Consider the following 24,002-nt stretch of genomic DNA (forward strand, 5'->3'; position numbering starts at 1 on the left):
AACTCCAGCTCTGTCAAAGGTTTCACAAGGTAACACATTCAAGAATCTACCATGCACCCAAATGCACACATCACCAGTTACCATTGTGGCAGTGACACACTTGTGTGTTAATATTTCTTCTTTAATTCCATCCAAGAGTCACATTAACAAGTTATATCATAGCAGTCCTGAACAAATTCAAAATACCTTGCAGTAATGACTCTTCATCATCCAAATGCATTAATAAAATAAAACCTGTTGGAGTATAGAAAAAGACAGGAAGTAAAGCTACAGAAAAACAAAAACAAAAAAATACAACAGTACAATTTCTCTGTCCACGTACACGAAGCCATCAGAAAGACTATCACTCTGTACGAGTACACAAGTCTTTCGTCTTAGGCTTGCAGCTGGACACACTGTTGTAAGCAGGCAGCAATAGCATAAATACAAGTTTCTCTTGCAAGTTTACATTTTCCCAGATTGATGTCAAGTACAAAAAAAACAAAAAAAACAAAAAAAAAAATCAGAACTACAAGATTCCCCTCTCTACTGAGGTATTTGAAATCAAGGTAAGTGAAACAAGTGTGAAAAGACATAAACCTGGTATTTTCATACAGCCCCAATGCGGACTAGCTCTGAATGGAAATACTGAATACATAAAAACAGTACGTATTTGACTTGCTGATGAAAAACATTATCAACTGTTAGACTTTCCAAAGGAATTTTCTGTTTAAAATTAAATGCTGTGGGTAGTTTACTGTGGCTCAATATGCTAGATTTTCAGATTCAGTTGTAATTCACAATGGGACTTCCCGTCTATGTACAAAAATAGTATGGTTTCCCTCACACGTACATACATAGTGAATTGTATAGTTAACCACGTGTTGTAAAATCACATCACTTAGGAGTACATGTAACACTTATCCATTTCACGGTGCAAACGAGTCATTCAAACCTTCATGTTAATGTCAAGTCCTCTAAGTTTATAAACTCATTTCCAAGCTACAAAATTTCCACAGTCCTGAGACAAAGCAGAAAGGTTGGCCTAAAGAGTTTTAGATGTTAAAACAAATTAAAAACAAATCCTAGGGCGAGGGACATTTTTGACATCTTCAAACTTGTGAATGCAAAACTATTAATATTAACAAAAATATGGCTAAAACACTGTAACCCTACAACCTTTAACATGCTTTGGAGCATTGTGAAATTTCTTTAGAAATTTTAAAAATAAAGAAAACAATCTAAAGTGCAAGCACAAATACATACAATTTCAAAAGGACAAAGTAGTAAGGAGACTGTGTTTGTACGTGTGTGCAGTCTGGAGTGTTTGTGTGACACGGCCCGTCATGTGGTGTCGCCTCACCTCAAGGCCTAACACGCTTACGCACTCGCGCTTTGCTTAGTTCAACCTGCACACCTACAAAAGAAGAAAAAAAAAAAGTACATCATCTGAAAAACCATGATTTCTTAGGAAAATGTCCACTGGAGATCAGCGCTTTGAGTAGCTTCTGATTGTGACAAGATTGTCTATACATTCTCTTTAGCATAAAAATTCTATAGATTCAAGGCTATCGGTTTCCATATGAAATCTGCATTTTGTTTCTAAGCAGTCAACTCAGCGATAATAGTAATTATATAACAATAAAACTTTACACTGTGTAGGAGGAATACAGCACAAAACAACTGCAGTAGTATACAAAAGGAAAAAAAAAAGAAAAGAAATAAAACATGTGGCTCATTTTTTCAATACAATCTGCAGAAGAGAGAAGATCACAGATCTTTGTCATGGCAGTGAAAATAAAAAATAATTCATATACGTATATCAAAAATTCACAAAATGTCCTGCATTTGGAATATTCAAAATACATATCAGAACTCTTCAAAAGCATATATATATTGAGAAGGCTCAAGAGATGTGAAATATTGCTTCACTGAAAGCCATAATGGGGATACATGTACAGTATGCATGGTCATGACTGAGGTGGGAACGTGACGAATTTACAGTTAAAAATAATAATAATAAAAAAAAATCTTGTGTGATATAAGTAAACAAAGAGTCATCCAGCTAGAAACAGATTGTAATGCGTCATTTCAACTGATGATGAGAGGTATTACCTTTAACAATTAGTTTTCGTATAAAAATGACACAAATGTAAAGCACTGTGAGTTCAGAGAGAGGAAGAAGGTGAAGAGGAAGAAGGGAAGAACAGCCAATCAGAAGCCGGAAAATGATTGCAACTAGCATCACAGGCTACGTTTACATGGGCAATATTCCTTCAAGCTAATATTATATATAAAAAAAAAAATCTTGTTTTGCTAATGCCATGTCTCTGTCCCATCCAGAAACTCATCTTAACAGGTTTACCATGCACCCACATGGAGCAAACATATTTATTCCTTCCTGAGTTATTAGGTGCTTGTTAGGGGTTTCTAATTCAACGGTTTAAAGCACCTCTCTCAATTACAGTAAACAATTCCTTCCGACAGGGTTAGATCTGGTCAGTCAGTTCCAATTGAGGCCTTTTTATTCTGATTATTAGTGGAATACTACCGTCCATGTAAACGTAGCAATCGTGTAATTGAGTGAACAGGAATGCACAGCACTAACACAGCTGATGAATCAAAAAGTGTCAGTAGATTGTAGTTTTAGATATTTCCTTAAAATCAGAGATGAAATAATAATAATAATTTGGGCATATAACAAAATATTGAGTGGAATTGTTTAACATTCAACTTTCCTTCCAATATCAAAGGAACAGAATTGTAAAAAATTATAATTTTAAGTCCACTTTAGACTAATAAACACCTCCATTATCCACCTTGTTAGAGATTTTTAATCTTAAATATTCCTTCATTTTAGTTCAAATTCAAAGCTTTGGCTTATTAAATATGTGTTTATAAATACATTTTACAGCCACAGCTTAAAATTAAACCACATTCAGTGGTAAATATGTTTGTTTCAAAACTTCATAATTATTAGGAGAGCTTAACTCCACAGGTGATAATGGGGCCGACTACATCCTTGTATATATACAAGGCAGGCTGAGGGATAATGTGCTGCGGAAAGGGTAGGAATGATTAAGAAGTTTTAACAGTGTAATGCAGAAAGGGACGTAGTATGACCTTGCCTTTAAAATACCCTACAAAGCCACCTAACTGCATGTGCTTTCAGCGGTCACATCCTGTGAATTATTCCCTTAAAGCCGTTACACCACCGACTCAAAAGCACAGTGCAAACATGACAGGTGACATTAAATCATTCAATGGATTTTTGGTCCGCGTTTTGTCGTTTCAATTAAAAAAAAATAAAAATAATACAATGCAAAGTGTATGTGAATGAAGAATGGAGTGGACAGAAGAGTACTGAGAGTCTACATGCACGCAACCCACTGAGCGTAAAAATGATGACATCATACGAGTTAAAATTTTCATTTTTGTCACTGAACCCTGAGCAAAATCAAATATATCATTGTGTATATATACACACACACACACAAAAGAAGCTCATAGCAGTCATGATCATCAACTTTCAGGGGCCAGAGTTAACCTCAAATGTGGCTACTTGAAGCGTCAGGTAGTCAAACAATTGTCACAGGTACCCTCAGGCCTTCCTTCTTTACATAAAAAAAATTCTCAGTACTGCTCAAAATAACTTGAGCCCATGCACTTCTGCACTTTCAATTCAAAAGGCAGCAACCATTAAAGAGAGGACATGGATAAAAGTTACAAATAAACGAGACTTGAACACTAATTTCACTAAAAAGGAGTTTACCTCACTGTACAGGGCGTGTTAATGTCTCACTTCCCTTGTGTTAAAAACATGCAGTCAGTATTATATTAGAGGGGATATGGGGGAAAAAATAAAATAAAAAAATAAAACTTTTCTCCAGTAATCCTAATAAGTGCTTGCCCTTCACATATTCAAGCATTGTATCTGAAACAGCCGTTGTTTGGCATTTTGACGATTCATGGTATGAAAAAAAAAAAAAGTTCATGGGCACAATACTAATAATTAAAAAAAAGTGTACGGTAAACTTTATTTTTGTGGTTACTGAAGGGTAGTCCCTTACTGTATAAACAAGCTACGTAGAAGTAACTAACAACCCTCGGCCCCTCACACAACACCATCTCACCAGGAGAGGTGTTTGTTTTCTCCCACTACATTTTAAAACCTTTTCAGTTGTGTTTCTTGACGAGTCCGTCTATTGTGCCATCGTGATCGCTGGGGCTGAAGTCGGGACAGATACCGTTCGCTGTTTTGCTGGTGGCAGTGCCGTGCAGGTCCGGGGCAGACAGGCTTTGTTGCGTTTGGTGGTCGTGACAGGAACCACTGTGGAGACCTGCGTTCTCTGTGTGTAGGTACTCCTCAGAAAAGTCTGGGTGCAGCTCAACAAAGCTTCTGAACTTTTCTGTTGAAAGACCACAAGAGGGCGCCAGAGACAGGATTTAGAAGAGGATGGACTTGAAATAAATAGAATAAAGTGGCCTGCTTGTTAAGGCTAATGCTCATTATGAGAATGGTATCAAATAAGAGTTTGATAATCAAGCAAATTTCAAAAAAAAAAAGAAAAAAAAAAAGAAGAAGAACAATTTCAACAGCCGATTCACTGAGTCCCTTACCAAACGTGACCTTCCCTGTGTCTGCGGCGTCGATGGCGGTAAACAGATTTGACACGTTGAGGTGAGCCAGTCCCAACGCTGTCCTCAACACAACTGCCAACTCCCTTTCTGTGATGGCACCGTCCTCCTCTGCTTCAAACATCTGAAGATAAAGACGTCAGGAAGTGAAGATGCCATCTCTTGACTCTTGTGAGCTCAAGTTTGCAGCAAGATTTCTCGGTCAAACTCGAAGATATCGTCCATAAAGCAATTCAGTTAATGACATAACATTATCGCAAACGGTGCAACTGCAAAATTGATCAGTTCCAACAATAGCTCCTGAAAACATATTTTATATAATGTTAAAGAAGTATGACCTCAATATGCGGGTGTGAAATATTCTATAATGAGGGTGCTTATGTCAGCATGTTACGCGCTGAAGGAGTGAGAAATATTTGACTTGAGTAAAAGAGAGTAGAATAGGTGGCATTTTAACGTGGCAAATGCCATGCTGATTCCAACCAAGCACAGAAAACCTTACTCTTTCTAGTGGCTAGATAAAGCCTGGGACAGAACTTACCTTGAAGGCCAATTTCATTGTTTCCAGAGTTTTGGCAGGTCTGCATACAACAGATAAGGCTATCACATATTCTCTTATGTCCATGCTGTTATCTTCATGCTGGAAAAACAAGAGAAAACAACAAAAAAGAAAGAGCAGGCAAGATCACTATATTTTCACAACAGTACCTAAGGGCAATTGATGTTTGGATCAAATAATGCGGCAAAAAAAAATGTATTGCTTCTTCGGGGACAAATATCTCCCTGCACTGGAAAGCAAAGTGCTGGGATAAGCTTCAAAAAGCATCTGGTATCTCATACTGTTTTATCATAGCAACTGACTCTCAACTGACTGTTTCAATCTTGCTCCAAAACCATATATATTGCTTCCTACATCTTTATGATACCTTCAGCTATGCACTGTCATTATAAAGTTGCAATTCTGCATTTGCAGTGAATGCAAGGACACACAAAGTAAGTAGCTGAAGTTGTCTATGGGCGGTGGCAGAGCTATAGTGGTAGTAAGACAAAGTGGTGGTTGTGGGAAGCCAGTTCTTACCTCATCAAAAAGAGCAAACATGTCTCGGAGCATTTCTGAAACTGGTACATCGAGGAAGTGAGCAAATTCCTCCAAGCTCAGTTTCTGTCCCTCCAGCTTCCTGGCTCTGTTGCCATACTCCTGCAAAACCTTCTCAGTGTTGCAAGGTTTCAGCCTGAGACAGGGAGGGGGAAGATACATAACACGCATTATGTGAACACAATATTTCTTTAACCAGTCAGAAATAACTCAGAGATACCAACTTAGCAGTTTACATACTCTATGCAGACGCTAAATAAAATGATCTGAAGGGACACGCGCCCTGAAGCATCAGTCAGAATTTTATTTATTGAATATGTGCATTTGTTCCAACCTCACCAAAAAGATCAGATCGAGCGTTTTCATGGTTATTAGCCACTAGTACAGTATTTTCCTATAAATCAGATTATCAAAGGTTTAAACCACCTCTCTCGCTCGTTCTGATTGGGCTAATCTGTTTCCTCTGAGGCTGCATTTTTATTCTGACTCTTCTTTTACTTAGACGCAGGTGTTCATGTAAATGCAGCAGCTGATTTTCTCTCTTTCCACCGTTCGTCACTTAACTTCACCAGAGCTCAAGCAGGAAGTCGTTTTGTGCGTAGAGATCACACCACCCCCCCGAGAGCCAATACCAAACAGGTACCTGACCAACCTGCGTGAGTCACAGGTGCAGTGACCTTGCTTTCTGATGCATGCGCATGTCGCATTTGTTGAACTGCAAAACTCAAGCTCAAGAGACCACGGCCAGAAACTGAATCCCTGCCGAGTCCCCTGCTGCGTTGGCTGAGTATTTTGTCCCATCTCACCCCTGCGCTCCTAACTTAGTTCTCTTTGATGAGGTTATTGCACTGGAAAGTTTGAGTGACTCACCCCAGTCTCCTGACGAGCTTGGCGAACTCCAGCAGACAGGTGTCGACTGGCAGTCTCAACTGGCCTTCTGCCATGGCCAGCTGGCAGTCTTCAAATGAATAGTCTGTGATGGGTACCCCCAGGGCTCTGAACACAACCCAGAGGAGACAATGATGGGACCTCAGTGCGTGCAAGTCACTACAAACTTATAATCTAAAAGCTCACAAGGCTAACATGCTAGCCGACGTGGCTACTTTGATGTTTAGAACAATAATGCTTTTTTGACAATCTGCAGGACAAAAGTTCTAAGACCCAAAGCAGAAACACACAGACTGTGAGAGTGCGTGACAAAGGTAGTTAATACAGCCTGTACTACAAAAGCAAACCTGAAGACCTGTTTACAGTGGAATAATAGTGAGTGGCAGAGGACTTAACTAATGGTTCTCATTCATTCCTGACCTTACAGATGATTAATATCCTTAAAAAGGAAACAAGGAAATTAAAATGTAAATATTTAAGACAATGAACTTGTGAATGGAGGCAAAACATTTTCAATCTTATTTGGCTTTTCATATGATTCCCCACGCTCGTTTCCCTGAATGAGAGAGGTACTGAACATCCAAAACTCTCTGTACCTTTAAATGTTGAGACAAACTAAGTAATATACATTGCACTGTGATGAACGAATGAACGGCATGCTATACATCATATGATCAATACATCGGACTTACTTAGCCATGATACGTCTCACATTGATAGCAAACAGAGCAGGATTCTTTTTCTCCTCCTCTGACGGTGTGTAGATAGGAAGGAACTGTGGAGACAAACGTATTAATTAGTCTCAGATATCACGGGATTTTTATTGCATGCATACAGTTAAAAGAATGTATTTACAATAAAAACACAAGAATGCACAGAATTTAAATGGGGTCCATGGGGTGCGTACAACATCTTCAGGAACTGTGTGGGTCATTTATGCAGCACATAATTCAGTCAATCCAACCATCAGCATGGATAAAGAGAGCATCAGATAAAGCACGAAATGTTGAGAGATACTTCCACGCTTACCTCTATTATAAATTCATTGTGTAACTGGCAGAGGGTCAGCCACAGGATTTCAAATCTGGACAACAAAAACAGACCATCAACAACTATAAACCAATGCAAACCCAGGGCGCACCAGCAAACTATTATGCATGTGTCATTTTTATTGTTTAAAGCTACTGTATTGACGTTATGTGTTTTAAAAAAAATGTAACCATATGTAATCCTGATTCCTGCTTTCAACCTCAGACTCAGCAGACAGTAATAACAAGTATGAACAGTGAAACAGTGTACTTACGCTCCGGGCCCTTGCCACGTCCATGTGATGGTGTCCTGTAAAAAAAGAAAGAAAAAAAAAAAAAACACCTAATCAGGATATTTTTCGGCAAACTCGAGCCAGCAAGGGATTCCCAGGTTCCCAGGACACTTTTCAAATCAGTTGTTAATTTCCGCTGCAGATGTTCTTTAACTAAATAAGAGTGCAGCTTATTTGCACACCAAAAACTGATTACTGTGCAGTAAGGTCAAGTCTGTCACCTCCAACAAAAATATATACATGTGCACTGTGTTAGTGAAGGGTGGACCTGAATCTGCAGTAACAGATTTATTCTTAGCTCTTTCAACTTTCATGTTAACAGGCCTCAGATTACTTGCAAACATGCAGTGGTACTGCTTGCAGTCTGCACAAGTAGGTAGGCAATATGTATGAAACAGTATACAACCATGAATTGTGTGTGACTTTTTCAAAAGCACAGTTCATTTGTTTATTAGTATAGTCCTGAATAAAACAGTTTTGTGCTATAATGGAGATGACTAAATAAGAAATATTCTCCATTTTTTTTTTTTTTTTTTTTTTAGCTGAAGTGGTTGTGGTTGGCTGTGGAAGACAAACTGAATAATTTTAGCCCACTGACTTCTGAAAGTTGTATAATCAAATCAAATCATACTTTATTTATAGAGCACCTTTCATGCATGGACATGCAACACAAAGTGCTTTACACACATAAATCGAAACAATTACAAGTAAAGGAAGCTTAGAGCCACTGCTGTCCAAAAGACCAAGCATTTATGATATCTTTCCAAGTTTGAAATTGACATCTTTTGCCATTTTTTATGTTCCAGTTCAGTCTTAAAAAATGATGCGTTTTATTAATCGGTAGCCTCGGGTACATGTTCTTTTGTGACGCAAAAAAGTATCCAAAAAAAAAAAAAAAATACAGGTCTGCACTGGACATAACACTCTCTAGGTTACTTTTATAATAAGCCATTATAATGGCCTTCTTCATCATTGTTCTGAATGTATTCATCATTAAAGTGAGACAACAGCATCTAGATCAAAGGAGACAGCAAAAAAAAAAAAAAAAACGTACAACCTACATCATTAGTAGACGGTTCCCCAAACCCCAAAAAATTCCCCTATTAAAGGTGGTTTTCCATGGCCTCACTAAAAATAGGCCTGAGCAATGCCTTGGAACGCAATTGAACTGAATCATATGATTAACCAGATTTCCATTCAGGCAATCAGAAAGTAGCTCTGTATGCTTCACTGAATTCTTTCTTTCTAGCCACACTTAAACTAAATCTGCCTCTTTGGCCTGCCAGTAAGTTGGTCATTAAGGACGGTCTTTTACCAAAGTTTCTGTCTCCATTCTGCTACACTCAGTTTGGGCTATTTATAATGCTCCATGCTCTTTGTCACTTCTGCTTTCCCACACTGTCATATTGTTCTCAGTTTCAGCATCTCTACTCTCGTCCAGTGATCTGTTACCCATGTTCTCCATGTCCCAAATCCATGCACTTAAAATACATTTGCAGTTCTGTCTCCTGTGGTAATGACACGAGTATGTTGCATCTACATTGCCATGATCAGTGGAGTGCTGCAAGTCAGCATGGAAATACCATCAATAAACCATCAACAAAAATAAGAAAGGTTAAATATTTGCATTTTGAACATAACTTTTATTGACGCGGAATAATGAAGGCTCGTATTTGAATTGTGATTAATTGAGCTGATTTGAAACTGAATCTGAAACTACCAACTACCTTGAGGTAGCAACACCTTTGTATCAATTCCCGCATTAACAACCAACCATCCGTGCCTCCTCCACAGGCTCTGATCAGTGACGCTCATATTATGTATATATTGAATTCCCTACATATTATGAAGTCTGAACTGTATGGAAAGGCAGTATTATGCTCAGGACCTCGACAGGATTCTGAATTGCAGCTTTGGCAGTTTTTCAGATATTTATAGTATCCACCCACTGAGCCGAGCTCTGGGCACATGCCAAGCAAGCTACAGGACATGCATAGTATACATACAGACGTACTCATTCTGTTTGACATTGCAAATTTTCAATATCAAACGGTTATTATTTAAATGTGTAACACAAAATCTGAATGGGGGGGGGGGGGGGGGGGGTTGTAAAAATAACTGCCATTCTTGTTGCCAACCTATCCTCTTACCAGTTTGTTAGGGTAACGAATCACCACAGGCTGCACCGGCACAGCTGGGATAAAGGCCCCTAAATGGGTAAAAAAAAAAAAAACAAAAAAAACAAAAACAAGAAAAACCTTAATTAACAACACATCAGGAAAGTTGCATTTACTGGTTAATTTTATAGCTCTTTGCAGATTATATATTGAAGGTATTACTAATAAACTTCAAATTTGTAATTTCATTTAAAGAACAAAGTGAGAATACACAAAATGCAATGAAATATTAGTGCATGCAACGGTTAAACAGCTGACATCTTAAGTGGAGCTACCTGGCTTAAAGGTGATTAGGCAGGATCTATTGGTGCATGTCCCTTCTGGAAAAATCATGATCTGTAGGTGAGAAGGAAATAAGTCATTTTTCGGTTCAATAAGGTTTTCTGCAATATCCAGCTTTGAGAACAACAAAACTTAAGGCTTGAAATCCTCCTTAATGATGATGTGTGTACAACAATTTGCCAGTGCATCAAGACTGAAAATATGTCGACATAAAACGTACATCAGCAACCTTGGCAGAGTTACTTAACAGCCGAAGATGCTTCGTGATCAATTTCTTCCTTGGTGCCTGCAACATTTTTTATTCTGCAGTGAGTGACTTTCACGTTCAATCCACTTACCTGAGGCCATTCCCCTCCAGAGTGGGCTCTGCGTTTGATCTCCTCCACCGTCTTCTTTCTGGAATTCTGGTCTGATCGTGATACAAACACTGGCCTGATGTACTTAATCAGAGCTAGAAGAAACAGGCAAAGAACGGAGAAGATAAACATTTTAACACTGGCCTCAGAAAACAAATTCTTGTGTTAGAGAAATGAAAATGAAAGCACAAACGATCTATATGTATCCATATGAAAGACCAGCGCGAGCGATGAAATCACCTCTTGAAAGCAATCACCACTGCATCCTTACACAAAGCACTTAATTCTGAATAACTCCGCAAAGCAACAAGAAGACTAGAAGAAGGTAGCCGAAACATTACTGTGTTAATACAACTGTACAGCACTGTACTCTAATTGAGATATATAAGCAGGAAATACCAGTTTTGAGTAATATGCACTGATGAATTTCAATATAAAGAGATGAATAGCTTATGGAAAAAGAATACAATATGTGTAAAGCGTAAGGACAGCTGTGTAGCCTTTACAAAACCACTAATCCGTGAGGCTAACCAGGAACGATGGCTTCAGTTCGCTAGGGATCCTCAGGATTGGACAATGCAGCAATGAGAGAAAGCCATGTGGTCTGATGAGTCCAGATTTACCCTGCTCCAGAGTGATGAGGCATCAGGGTAAGAAGAGAGGCAGATGAAGTGATGCACCCATCATACCTAGTATCTACTGTACAAGCCGGTGGGGGCAGTGCTATCATCTGGGGTTACTGCAGTCGTTCAGGTTTAGGCTCAGCGACATTATGCGATAAGAATGAGGTCAGCTGACTACTTGGATATACTGAATGACCAGGTTATTCTATCAATGGGTTTTTCCTTCCTTGATGGCACAGGCATATTCTAAGATGACAATGCCAGGATTCCTCGGGCTTAAATTGTGAAGGAGTGGTTCAGAGAGCATGAGACATCGTTTTCACACTTGGATTGGCCACCACAGAGTCCAGACATTAACCCCCTTGAGAATCATTGGGATGTGCTGAGAAGCCTTTGCGCAGTGGTCAGACTCTCCCATCATTAATACAATATTTTGGTGCAAAATTAATGCCACACTGGATGGAAATAAATCTTGTGACACTGCAAAAACTTACTGAAACAATGCCACAGCTGTAAGCAAAGCCAAAGGTGGTCCAACAAAAGTTTAAAGACTAGAGGTTAGAGCTTTAACTTCATTTAAGCTTTGATAATATTAGCCAACAAAATTGATAATTATTTAGGTTTAATCAAACAGGAAATGTGTTATATACTATGTCCCTCATAATGATGTTTATAAAATGTCTAACCAGTTTAAACTGATATTGTATTACAATATATTTTGTTTTTTTGATTATCCATATTTATCAACAACCAGCCTCTGTGGCGTGACCGTTACTTTCATTTTCTATAGTCAAGTGACTTGATAATGTCAGATCAAGATAGCAACCAAGCTAAAACAACCAAACCAAAGTTAGCTTATGGTTAGTAAGATGATGGTTTAAAAAAAAGAAAATACTTTGCATTTGCAAATAATGTACTGCAATGCAATGTAGTGCAATCCGTCAGTGTCAGTTCTAAGTGTCAGCATCTGAAACCCACTATGTGTAGCAGACCTACAAAAGAAACACGTACATGCACGTAGAAAAGGGAAGTGTGACTAGGTCTGGGTTAAAGACAGACTGGGTTAAAGCTTTTCGGGGGTTTCACAGCCCCTTAGAGTGTTTATTTTAGAGCCAAAAAGAAAAAGTTTCAGAAAGAGTGGGTGACATAAAGTGAAGAAAGAAGAGACTGAGGCCGTGACAAGAAGTAATTGATTCCAACTGAAAGCTGTCTGCTGAGAGGAACGGATTAAGCTCTAGCTAGTACCCTGAGAGACACACTGCACACGTCACTGTGGCTGATCAGGTATTAATGCTTATTCTGGATTCCACTTGCTTGTCCAGGCATTGCTGCTCGGTTTCCATTGCAAAAGCTAATAGGAAGTTGTAAAACTTAAGTTGAGCAACGCAGCAGTTAGGACAGCCCAATTCAGAGGGAGAATGATACTATATAATGAGGGTAATCCTAAAATTGTAAGATGTATTTATTGTTAGGCTACAACAGAACAGTCTTAGCCAGCTGCATGTTGCTGTTATAGTCAATGAGTAAATATACCCAAGGATGGTTTCAGTCCTGCAACACAAGCAAGTAAGACCACTTTAAGTTGGCTGAGATTCAGTCAGCCTCAAGGTAACAATGTGGCCAATTACTGACTTAGTAGGTCAAGTAAGAGGAGGAGAAAGGAAGGCTAAAATAATCCCCATAGACCTTTACTGTATGTCCTGCTGGCAGGAACACGAGACTCAGTCCCTAAACTGGCAACCAGAAAAAGTAACTGAAGCTGAAAGCTAGTTAATAGGATCTGCTGTTACAGTAGTGTGAGCTAACCGGAGCAAGGTCTGCAACTGCGCAAGGTCTGCAACTGTGCAAGGCCTGCTTGACATCTGCACAGGCCTTTAGGTTGCGCGCAGGCAAAAAACCCTCCAGATGCAGTATTTCATCAAAGAAAGTGCAGCAGTCAATTATAGGTGTCCCGAGTAATGGGTGGAAGTGTGGCTGACACAAGCAAATAAGGGTCAGCGGAGGAAAAGAAATAGAGGCGGATAAACTCCAGTGCTTGTGTGCTGTGAGTTAAGCATGTGTACATTTCTACAATTTGTTTATTTGAAAGCAATATTGTCCTATTTCAGGCACGGCTGGTCTATGCCTGCCCCTTTGTTGCGTTAGTTATTGTGTCCAACAATTAATGAATGAATGAATGAATGAATGAATAAAAAATAAAATAAATAAATGGTTTCTGTCCATTGAGCTTTTAATTTCAAATGATGAAAAGAGGAGTTTTTATCTATATTTTAATAATAATAATAATAACAATAATAAAAGCCTGCCTCGATTACAAGCCTGATTTATGCAAATATCTGTTGCCCTCAGTAGTTAGGGTAAATAAAAAGTCCTGTGCACTATCTAAGGAAACGGTGTTGCTATCTGAATGGCCCTTCTGCTTGGTGGGATCCATCACTGGCACCGAATAACCTTTAAACAATGCCTAAACATCACAGCGGTGGATGAAATGTCAAGAGTATCCTGACTTCTTACAATAGAGCTGGTAGGAAGTGAGTCACAGATGCAGGCTCAAACAAAGTCTGCAGAGACTGAGGTTAGGAGAGATGGGACTGCAGCCTCTTCCCTGTCCACTTCATTAACATTATCAGAGGTTTCTGACATCAAAACTGAGTCTCAATTTAGTTGATCAATTACGGTTAATAAGCTGCCCAGTACTCTTAGTTTCGTATAACGAGCAGGCGTTTTTTAATATGTTGAATGTCACTGTTGAATTATTTTCCCTTCCTAGTATGAGTATGATAAATATCATCACAAAGTAAATTTGCTAATCTTCTCTGTTCACTGTTTAAGCAGCAAAATCATGCAAAACTGTTGTGACTCATCCCGAGCTTCCAGGCTAGTTGTGACCTGCCTTTTGCACAAGCCAGACATCCTATTTAAACCAAGCTTTTCCCTACATGGGGTGGGCATCTGGGCAATAACTGTGCCAATGTTGAAACACGTGTTTTTTCAGTCAACAGATTTTGCAGTGGTGCCATGAAAGAATGAGATCAGGAGATAGTCACAGAAGTTGACAATAATCGTTGGATGCTTTTTACTTACTGCCCCAGAGAGGTATATCCTTGCTCTCAGCCTTCATGACAATTGAGGACATCGTCATTGTGACTGGGATGGCGTCAAAGTAAGACGAGTGGGGTGCCAGGGTGAGGATGGGTGCTTCTGTAGGCAGCGCCCTTTGCCCTTTCACAGTCATCCAATGGAAACCTCCCGCAAACCACATGACCCGCATGAGGACTTTCAGAATTATGTCCACCAGTCTGGAAACAAGATTATGCACGTGTGAGGAGCACTTTCCATGTATGCTGTGGATAAACACCACACTGTACTGACATAGTATACATTGCTAAAATAGAATTATCTCCAACATCCACACAGAAAAAAAAAAGACAAATGTATAAATGCATATATCAAAAACAAAACCACAACAGACACGACGCAACAATGCTGATTGGGGTTAATGTTGTAACTTGTGGAAAATATTGGGGCCAGTGGTAACCAGAAAACAAAAAAAACACCACAACATAACCCACCTACAACATTATTACACCCTGTATTGCAGTCTGTTGCCTTTAGTGTTGTCATCGACCCCTAGTTGTGTTATGTTATGTGTCACCCTGAATTGCTCAGGCTTGGGAAAGTACTGCTTAATACTGTCGTGACTGATCTCGCAACTTAAGTTAAAACCACACTCTCCCCAACCAAGAGACTGGCTAGCATTTATACTTTGCTGAAAATATTTTTTTAAAAAAAGTTTAAAATCATCATGAGGCATTAGTGTACAGTCTGTGCAATTAACCAAAAAAGGGAAAAAAGGAAATCTTTGTTCCCAACCAGTAATACTGTGAGTAAGTAAGCCCGGCTATGTCTTTATAGCTGTTGTGTTACCCACCACTGTCTTTACCGGCATTTCACTTCCTTGTGTGTTAGTTCCTCCTTGACTGCAGAGATGCAGCCTTCTTTTTCTCCACCCAAACTAGTAACACATTAGTATAAGCCTTGTCTACACCCAGGTCCCTCACATCACCATCTGAATTTAACCTCAGGCATTTTCATTAACCTTTCATGTTATGTTTTTAGTCTTGTTTGATGCATGTGTTCAATGAAAAGAGGTCTATAGCTGAAGTACAAGTTTCTTGGACAGACCATTACACAGTCTGTGAGGAAGGAGCAAAAGATGAGAGAGAGCTGAGCAGCTTAACGATTAAATGTCAATTACTTGGGATAAAATGTCACAGGAAACAAATCATATTGTGATTTTTTTTTTAACCTAAAACTGGGACAAAGTGATGTTTAAAAAATATTGGATGTGCCTCTTGAAATAAGCAAAACTGGAGGAACAGCAGACCTGAGTTGACATATAATTTTTTATTTGGTTTTACTAAATTTACTGAAAACTACGTGTAACTGCAAATGATTTCTTCTTGAGCGTAAGAGTAGGTCCCATTCTATTAGCCTATCATATGTTTATTCTTCTTTTCATTGTACGTTATTTCGTTTCAAGTATGTAAAAATAAAAAAGGGAATTTGATACTAAAATAGTTTTTTTTCTAACAGGGACAGAAATAATTTAACAGCACATTAGTATAATGTTAGTCCAAAGCACTTAATTGCAAAAAGAAATGACAGTTGATTTGTCAGCACTGACAGGCTGCTCTATTAGTATACATGTGCGACACTAATTGGCTATTGCTGTCGTATAGCATATTCCCTATTCAATGACGGACATTCAGCTCCTTGGTCAAAGCTGAAGTTTGAAGCCACACATGTAAAAGATGATAAACTGAAACAGATATTTATAGTCAACCCTTCAACATTAAAAAGAAAGTCCAACTACAAAGTGCTGTTGTTTAACTACACATTAAAGTAAAGCAGCATTTTTGAGTCGTTGTATTTTCTATTCGAACTAAAAGCAGCTACAGTGACTGGACAGGCAACTGCTCATAGCATTCTACTTCTGCTCCTTGTGTAACCGTTGCCAGTATAACGTGTCCGAGCATGTGCAAGTATTTCCAAGACAGACTGTCTCGAGTTTCCTGAAAAGCAAAATAAACTTTCGATTAAACAGTCAAACATGTTCATAACAAAGCACCCACCTTCTCCAGAGGCACTGGGGTTCGACTGTGGTTTCAGAGCGCCCTACTGAGGCAAGGAAGGCAAAAGGCCAAGCCAGCAACATCATGAATGCTGCTGTCAGTAGGCGGATGGGGAATAGTGTGACTGTCATTAATGCAATCTGTAAGAGATTAAGGGCAAGAGAAAAAGAACAGGGTTAAAGAAACGTATTCAACCCAGTACAAGTGTTTAGTCAGAACTCTGACTTCAGACTGTGGAGTATTTTCTTTGGCTACACATGTCCATAATTTTTAGGGCCATGACAATGCTCTGTGTACACAACACATTTTATTGCGTAACTTCCAATGAAGAAGATCAGGTACATTTTGCAAATGATGGATTAAAGTGACTCATGAAAGTAACTCAATTACTTTTCATGTGAGGACATCAGGTGAAGTCAGAGGTGTTTAGATTTACCACAAGCATTTAGACTGAGAGTTTAATACTTTTCAAAATGAAAGTCCAAAAATTAAATGTATACATTTCGAAAAAAAAAATAAATAAATAAAAATAACATCCCTCATGGATGTGAAGCCGTTATGATATTAAGGAAGAAAAACTGCACACATATTTCAACTTCCAGCATGTACTGGAGCCAAGTACGGCTTTTTCTACAATATATTCCACTTCATACTGTACAATATTAAGGACGAGGTCTGCAGCAACGAATCTGAGCACAGGTGACAACATCAACTCAGCATCACATACATACACCGATCATGCATAACATTATGACCACATTCCTAATATTTTGTAGGTCTCCCTTGTGCCTCCAAAACAGTTGTGATTCATCAGAAAATGGACATGGACCTTCTGAGGATGTCCTGTGGTGTCTGGCAACAGAATGTTGCTAGTGGGGGGCCTTTGGGTCCTCTGGGTTGAGGGGAGCCCAGGGAATTTGGAGGCCATTTCAACCCCTTGTGTTGTTCGTTTTTTTGAGTTGTTCCTAAAGCGTGTTCCTGTGTGTGTCTGAGTGTCATTACTATGGGGTGGGGTTGTCTGGTCTGGTCTGGTCTGGTCTGGTTTAGGTAGGTAGCACATGTCTACAAATGCCAGGTCGAAAAGTATCACCGCAGAACACTGAATTGTCACAAGACGTTGAAGGTTATTCATGTCACCTGTGTGTGGTTTTAATCTTGTGGCTGATCTCATGTTTCTAACTGGTACACCAATGAAAGACACTGAACACTCACCTCACTGTTTGGGTCCAATGGCGACTGTTTGCTTTACAACTTTTTATGACCTTCTGATAGCAGTTCTTATCGTTAGTCAATATTTGTCCAGATAGCAGCCACTACTGACAACATTATGTCTATCTGACATTTCTTATCAGGAGAGTCCAACAGTATTGTCAATTTAAATCCAAGCACTTAAAACTACCGATAGCAAGCAAATGATTTTGGAGAGTTTGGAGAGCTGCCCTTCAAAAACAAATAACCTTTCATTTGTCCAATAAATAACACTGCCTCTATTATACTATTACTATATATTAAATATATTAATACCATCATTAAATAGTCCTCAAAACTGTTTATTTTCCACAAACTACCGTAAGACACATATATTAATATAAACCTCTACCAAACATAGCTGCTTTTTTGGACAAATATGAAAATCGTTTTTGTGAAGAATACTTTTTATCCCTTCATAACATGAGTCTTGACATTAATGTACCCAAAGCATGCAAGTACTTAAATGTCACTCAGAATTAAAATACAAGAAATGCTACAAGAGCAAACGTTTTATTTAGGAATTAGAGTATACTTAGGTATTGCTAAAGGACATCTTGACATTCATGCAATGTCTCAGTCTTCAGAGTCAATGCAGAAGCAAAAACCATTCATGTGGATTAATGCAACTCAGTTAATATACTGTAGCTTCTAAAAATACTGTAAATAATGTAAAGATGGAGAGTGGTTTCTTGGTAACTAACCATGTGTTAGACCAAAACAGCTGAACTAGAAAGTGTAGCCAGTGTAGGCATTGTAAGGAAAACGCAAACCATGAAAAACTATTTCTGATCTGTTCTTTCTGCCTTTACACTTAACCCCAGCAGGTTGAAACCAGTCTTCTTTAACTAACGTGCAAGAAAAGGCTATGAGAGAAGACCAACTGTGTGTGAATATGAATATCTGCTGTAATGGCAGTTTCACATTAACCTCAGGCGTATTGTGCTGTCACGTAGTTTATCTTTTAACTGTGAAAATGGGATGCTAGGTGCACATGCTCTCCCAGTGACAAAACATCACATGACGAACTTTAAAATGATCACGTCTGATGGTTTTTAAGACTGGTTCACTAAACCCACAAGGAAAGAGGAAAAGAGGAAAGCTGTACCAAAGAAATGTTAAATCAAATTGACTGAACATTCAATGACATGTCTAGAAAAATGTAGACATGTGTTAGCTTGAAAGTTTGAAGTATTTCCTTGTTGAGCTGTGTTTTGTGGTATTCAGAAGGCTGCAGGTATTCAGATAAGATTATATTTCCTCTCACTACTACTATTAGAAAAAAACAGGCCAGTGTGCACGCTGAGCTGGTTGTATGCATTGTATCAAGTCATGACCAACAGGTCAAATAATAGCTTGCTAAATTACATTTACTATATAACTTAGACCGACATCAGAGATTGTTTATGGGACGTAGCACTCTATGTCACCACTGTACAATCATGGTAGACAGTGTTCCTGTGGTTTTGATAAACCGAAGTAGGAACCATCAGTTGCTCAGGTCAAGTTAGGTTCAGCACAAACATCCTCTCTGACACTGATTAAGTTCTACTGAATCTAATTTCCAGGTTGCAGCCAGCAGTTAGGTGCACGAAACAAACAAGCAAAAAGCATTCATGTTTTTTCCTTTTGTCCCATATTACATCTTTAAAAAGTGTATGTAAATGTATGTAAGGAGCTTCTATAATGCTCCCTCATCTTATACACCCATCAGGCATAACATGACTCATCAGAGAATGGACATGGGCGTTCTGAGGGTATCTTTTGACACACACCACTGGCATCGTTGGGTCCTATGGATCCTATGGGTCCAGGGGAGGGGCCTCTGTGGATCAGGCTTGTTTCCGTGCATCCCACAGATACTTTATCAGTTTAGGATCTAGTTCAATTGGAGACCAGGTCAACACTTTGTGCTGTCGGTGGTTTTAATGTTGTGGCTGATTAAATTATTTTCCTTTTCCCCTAATTTTTTAAGGTTACCAGTGCAGCAATCTGTTTATATGATATAAAAATAGTAAATTAAAAGAACATAAGGAAAGACAAGTTTATAGTGGAGTCCCTTTCGGCTATACATGAACTACAACCCCTCAGTACAAGCAATGCCTAACATTGACTTTCGACTTTAAACTGCGAATTTAGTGAACTGTTTATATCTCTGGAGCAAATGGCACCTTCAAATTATGTCCAATGAATGTGGGACCAATTAATCGCTGCCTTGGCAACATGGAAACAGATTTAGGTCTTTGTTGGGTTTACCCATGACATAGCAATAAAGATAAGGTTTGTCCAAGCTGCTATCTGACATTACCAGCTTGCCCTCTGAAACCTGACCAACATTTGGGAATCAAATGTTGGCTGATAAACCTTAATCTTTAACAAATACAGTGCAATATGGTGCCACATCAGACCTCAACACTGCAAATCAGGTTAGTTAGCTCATCATGGCAGGTTAGTGAATTACTGTATAGCCTACTAATGGGTAAGTGCAAGCCACCACTGTGGGATAAATAAAGGATTATCTTATCTCATCCCGATATATACATATATTTATGTTCGTAACCTATGCCACTTGTTTCTGGACAGTTGCCCCTTTGTCACAAACAAAGAGCTAGACGGATTAGCAAACAAGTCAGATTATAGTTAGTCCCTTTAGGACAGTATACTGCACAGAATGGTGCTCTATAAATAACATGACTTGTTACAAAGGGATAGTTTAATGCACCCACAGCCTATTAGCTTTTTGGCATTTAGCCCACAATGACAGGCAACAGCTTTATAGTCAAGCAGGGACTAGGATAACTCAATGAAACTCATCTGGTCCTATTATAATCTGTTACCCTTCTAAAACCAGATTTATGGCTCTGCATCAGATCAATGCCATAGGTATGCTGTAGCTGTATTTTATGATGTAGCCTATGCTGTCAGAGTTGTCACAATGCAGAGCACATCAGTTGGGACGGATCCAAAAGGCATTCTCTCTTTTATGTCGCTAAGTGGCTGAACAAGTACAGAAATTACACAGTCATCTCCTCTGTTTTTGTAAATTTGCAGTGATTTCAGCAAAAGTAACATCTCAGCAACTCCGAACTGAGCCACTAACTTTTAATCGTTGATGCACAATGAGAGACTCAACACAGCTTACTTGCATTTTGAGGACTACAGAAGAACTACAGAATGATGCAGAAGTCAACAAGTATAAATGCTTACAAGGCCATAGCCCGCTACAGCACCTGGCTTCATAAATGTAATCTAGTAACGTATCATTTACTTACTAAAATTCAATCCGAGAAAGTCTTGTCCATCTGTTGCAAATCAATGCAACAGGAAGGAGAAAAAAATCCATTTCTGGGTTTTATTACAATAACTGAAGAAACTATCTCCAGTAACAGTGAAGCTGTTCAGACAATCTCCTGTTTCACAAGAGACATGCTACGGCCTCTTTTCTCTCTGAGCCCAAACACATCCTGTTAGTGCGTCATTTTGCGAGACGTCAGTGTGAGGACAGAACTCTAAAACTCATTCCTCTAATCTTAAGAATTCAAGTTTAAATTATTTCTCCTCCAATGCTGGTGTGAACACACGACCAGCACAACATGCAGAAACCAGTTGTTCTCAGTTACATGAGAACAAAGAAAATGACGTCTATCATTTCATGACCTATTTTTGGTCCTGCAACTAGGGAGCATAAGAAACCATTTTCTAAGGTCTAGGTCGTTAAGTTAAAACGTGGGCTGCAGGTAATGGGGATCCTAATGAAACAAATAATAATAAAAAAACACATGTATGTGTAAATGCACGCACGCACACACGCACATAATTGGTTTCCAAGAGCTGAAATTGAAATGAAGGTTCCCCCTAACAGTTGAAAACTACAACTTCTGCAAATTTTAATGTGCACTTGTAAACTTATGATGTGCCCCAAATAAATGAGTTTATCACTACATCGTTAACTTATTTCATTTAGCTATGTTAGACTTGCAGAAGAAGCCAGAAAACGAACCTATTCCACCGGTGTCAATTCACCTGACATTCTAACTTTTCCTTTCACTCTGTGAAAAGAACCAGAAGGAAATAGATGTGTGTGTGAACCTCCCTAGGTCACCATTTGTATTTGTAACAAGATACGCTCTCACGCCAGCTATGGCAGAGCAGCGCCATTCATAAAAACTGGCTTTCCCATTAGACTGCACTGTGCTGCTGAAAATACCTCACAGCTGTGTCCCACTTCCACGTTGTTTACAAATACTACACTGTATTCTGCATGTACTGTTATTGGCACGATCATAAGCAAAAACAAAATTAAAAAAACAACACATTATCGAGTTTTCTATTCCTGAATTCACTTGTGAGTGAAAGATGATTTTTTTTTTTTTTTTTTAATTATGTCACTGATTAATGCCCACTCATGGCTCTGAACAGATGCACCCGCATACACTTCTGTCACTATTGGAGCTATTTTGAGAGCTCATGAGGTGAGCTAAATTTACATCTAGGCCCAGTTTTTAACAGCAAGATAATACCGCTTGTGTGCATCACAAAGGGAGGTTTCCATCAACTGCGAATAATGCAACATGTTGCAATATTTGCAGGGAAGGAGACACAATCCAAGCTGTCACGAGTAAACAAATCACAATTTAAAGCACTGTGATGCCTAGGCAAGCTGTACTCCAAGGATGCCGTTTTCCAGTTTTGAGCAATGGAGCTCAAGAGTATAGATGGAGAGGCTGCAGGCTTGAATTGCCCTGCAATTAACGCCTTTAACAGAGAAGCCTGAAAGCTCTAAATCTGATTATCAACTATGACGGGCAAGGGAGATGCGTATCAACGCTACACTGCTGAAACTGTAAAGATACGGTCCATTTTAATCTAGCAGAATGCGTGGGGAGAGAGGGGGGGGGGGGGAATGAAGATGACTGTCAGTTTTCCATCCCCTTCTCCGCCCTCCACATCCACACACGTGCAGGTTGAGTGGTACCGTGGAAACCAACGAAGCCAGTGGAAAATTAAGAAAAACTGAATTTTTGGTTTATATTTCACACAAAAGGGCACGTGTCAGCGACCAAGCATGGCATATTGGTCAAAGCTACTAAAAAAGAAACACCAATGGCTTCCCATAGCTATGGTAACAGTTAAAGAGCAACAAGCTAGGCCCCTCCTGGACAGGCGGCCATGCTCAAATAACTGTATTTTATTCAGAGGGTTGTTAGTACGAGAGAGGGGCGCACGTCTAATAGTGCAAAAATAAATACTGTTTCTACAACTAAGTTGAATGTCTCTTTTTGTAGCCCGTCTAAAGAGCATCGAAGCAAGTCAACAAGACAGCTAGTAGAGGGAAAAAAAGCAACATGTATGTAGCTAATGTTAGCCGGCTAGCTCGTACTAGCTCAGCTGACAACATGCAATAGGGAGAACCTCCTCAGTGATGGTGACAGCCAAGCCAATGTGTCGCACTAACTCCTAACGTCCAACAAAGCAACTCGGGCAGAGTGTTGACATATTTGTGCAAGTTAAAGCACACGCCTGCAAACACGCTCTCTTACCTTCGCCTTTTCCATTGGGGTGAATTTCAAGACGTGCACAAAAGGGTTCCTGAACGGAGGAGCTTGGTCCATCTTTCCGTCTACTTCCATCGCACAGTGTCTGTTACTCGGCAGCCTCATTGTTGGATGTAACGTTGGTCGAGATTACGGCTGTGGTCCTCAAGTGTTCAGCAGAAAACTGATTCTCCCCGAAAGGAAGGCTCCTCACGCGAAACGCAGTTGCCCCTATATATATATCAGTCTTTGACGGTGGCTAATTGAGGTGGCAGTGAAGGGCTGTTATCGTTATCTTCCTTCCTTGGACCGCATGGGGGATAATGGCTAGCTCAGGGATTAGCTGGGGATATCTGAAGTCGCCGATATCTGTGTGCCTTACAGTGCTCGGGGCGCCTTCCTCCACACCGTGCCTACCAACCAAACCAGTCCGCTAGCTATGGATGCTAACGCAGCCACGATTCCGTTCCTTCAACTGAGCGCATGCGCAAGACTATTTCTCTTGTCCATGATCATCTCCCAGAGATGTGATGCCGCCTTCACAACTACCCAAAATATCGTAATTTTTAAAATTCGTGAACCGAAATTGTTTTTCTTCTTCTTATTATTATTTATTTATTGTGTAAAAATAAATAAGAATCATGTGGCGCTGGTTGCTGTCATGATAACCACGTAGAGTCGTAGTAGCTGGCAAATACAGTATTATAAATATGTGAGTTTCAGAC

General features: G+C 39.3%; 1 protein-coding gene across 2 annotated transcripts; it reads right to left on the reverse strand.

Annotated features, from left to right (window-relative positions):
• Nucleotides 1-100: 100 nt before the first annotated feature.
• Nucleotides 101-23,747, reverse strand: LOC125016507 (lysophosphatidylcholine acyltransferase 1). Of its 2 annotated transcripts, none has more exons than XM_047599029.1 (14): nt 23,284-23,747; nt 16,496-16,635; nt 14,445-14,659; nt 10,720-10,832; nt 10,375-10,435; nt 10,073-10,131; nt 7,905-7,939; nt 7,631-7,685; nt 7,294-7,376; nt 6,584-6,709; nt 5,696-5,849; nt 5,159-5,257; nt 4,600-4,741; nt 101-4,388 (listed from the first exon to the last, which is right to left on the reverse strand). In XM_047599029.1, the coding sequence occupies exons 1-14, from the start codon at nt 23,401-23,403 to the stop codon at nt 4,156-4,158; spliced, it is 1,635 nt and encodes a 544-aa protein (XP_047454985.1). In that variant the 5' UTR covers nt 23,404-23,747; the 3' UTR covers nt 101-4,155. The 2 variants fall into 2 exon arrangements, with proteins under 2 accessions (XP_047454985.1, XP_047454986.1); XM_047599030.1 differs by lacking the exon at nt 23,284-23,747 and adding an exon at nt 21,016-21,165.
• Between the last annotated feature and the right edge of the window lie 255 nt (nt 23,748-24,002).

The sequence above is a fragment of the Mugil cephalus genome, chromosome 11, assembly GCF_022458985.1.
Source record: "Mugil cephalus isolate CIBA_MC_2020 chromosome 11, CIBA_Mcephalus_1.1, whole genome shotgun sequence".
Lineage (NCBI taxonomy): Eukaryota > Metazoa > Chordata > Actinopteri > Mugiliformes > Mugilidae > Mugil > Mugil cephalus.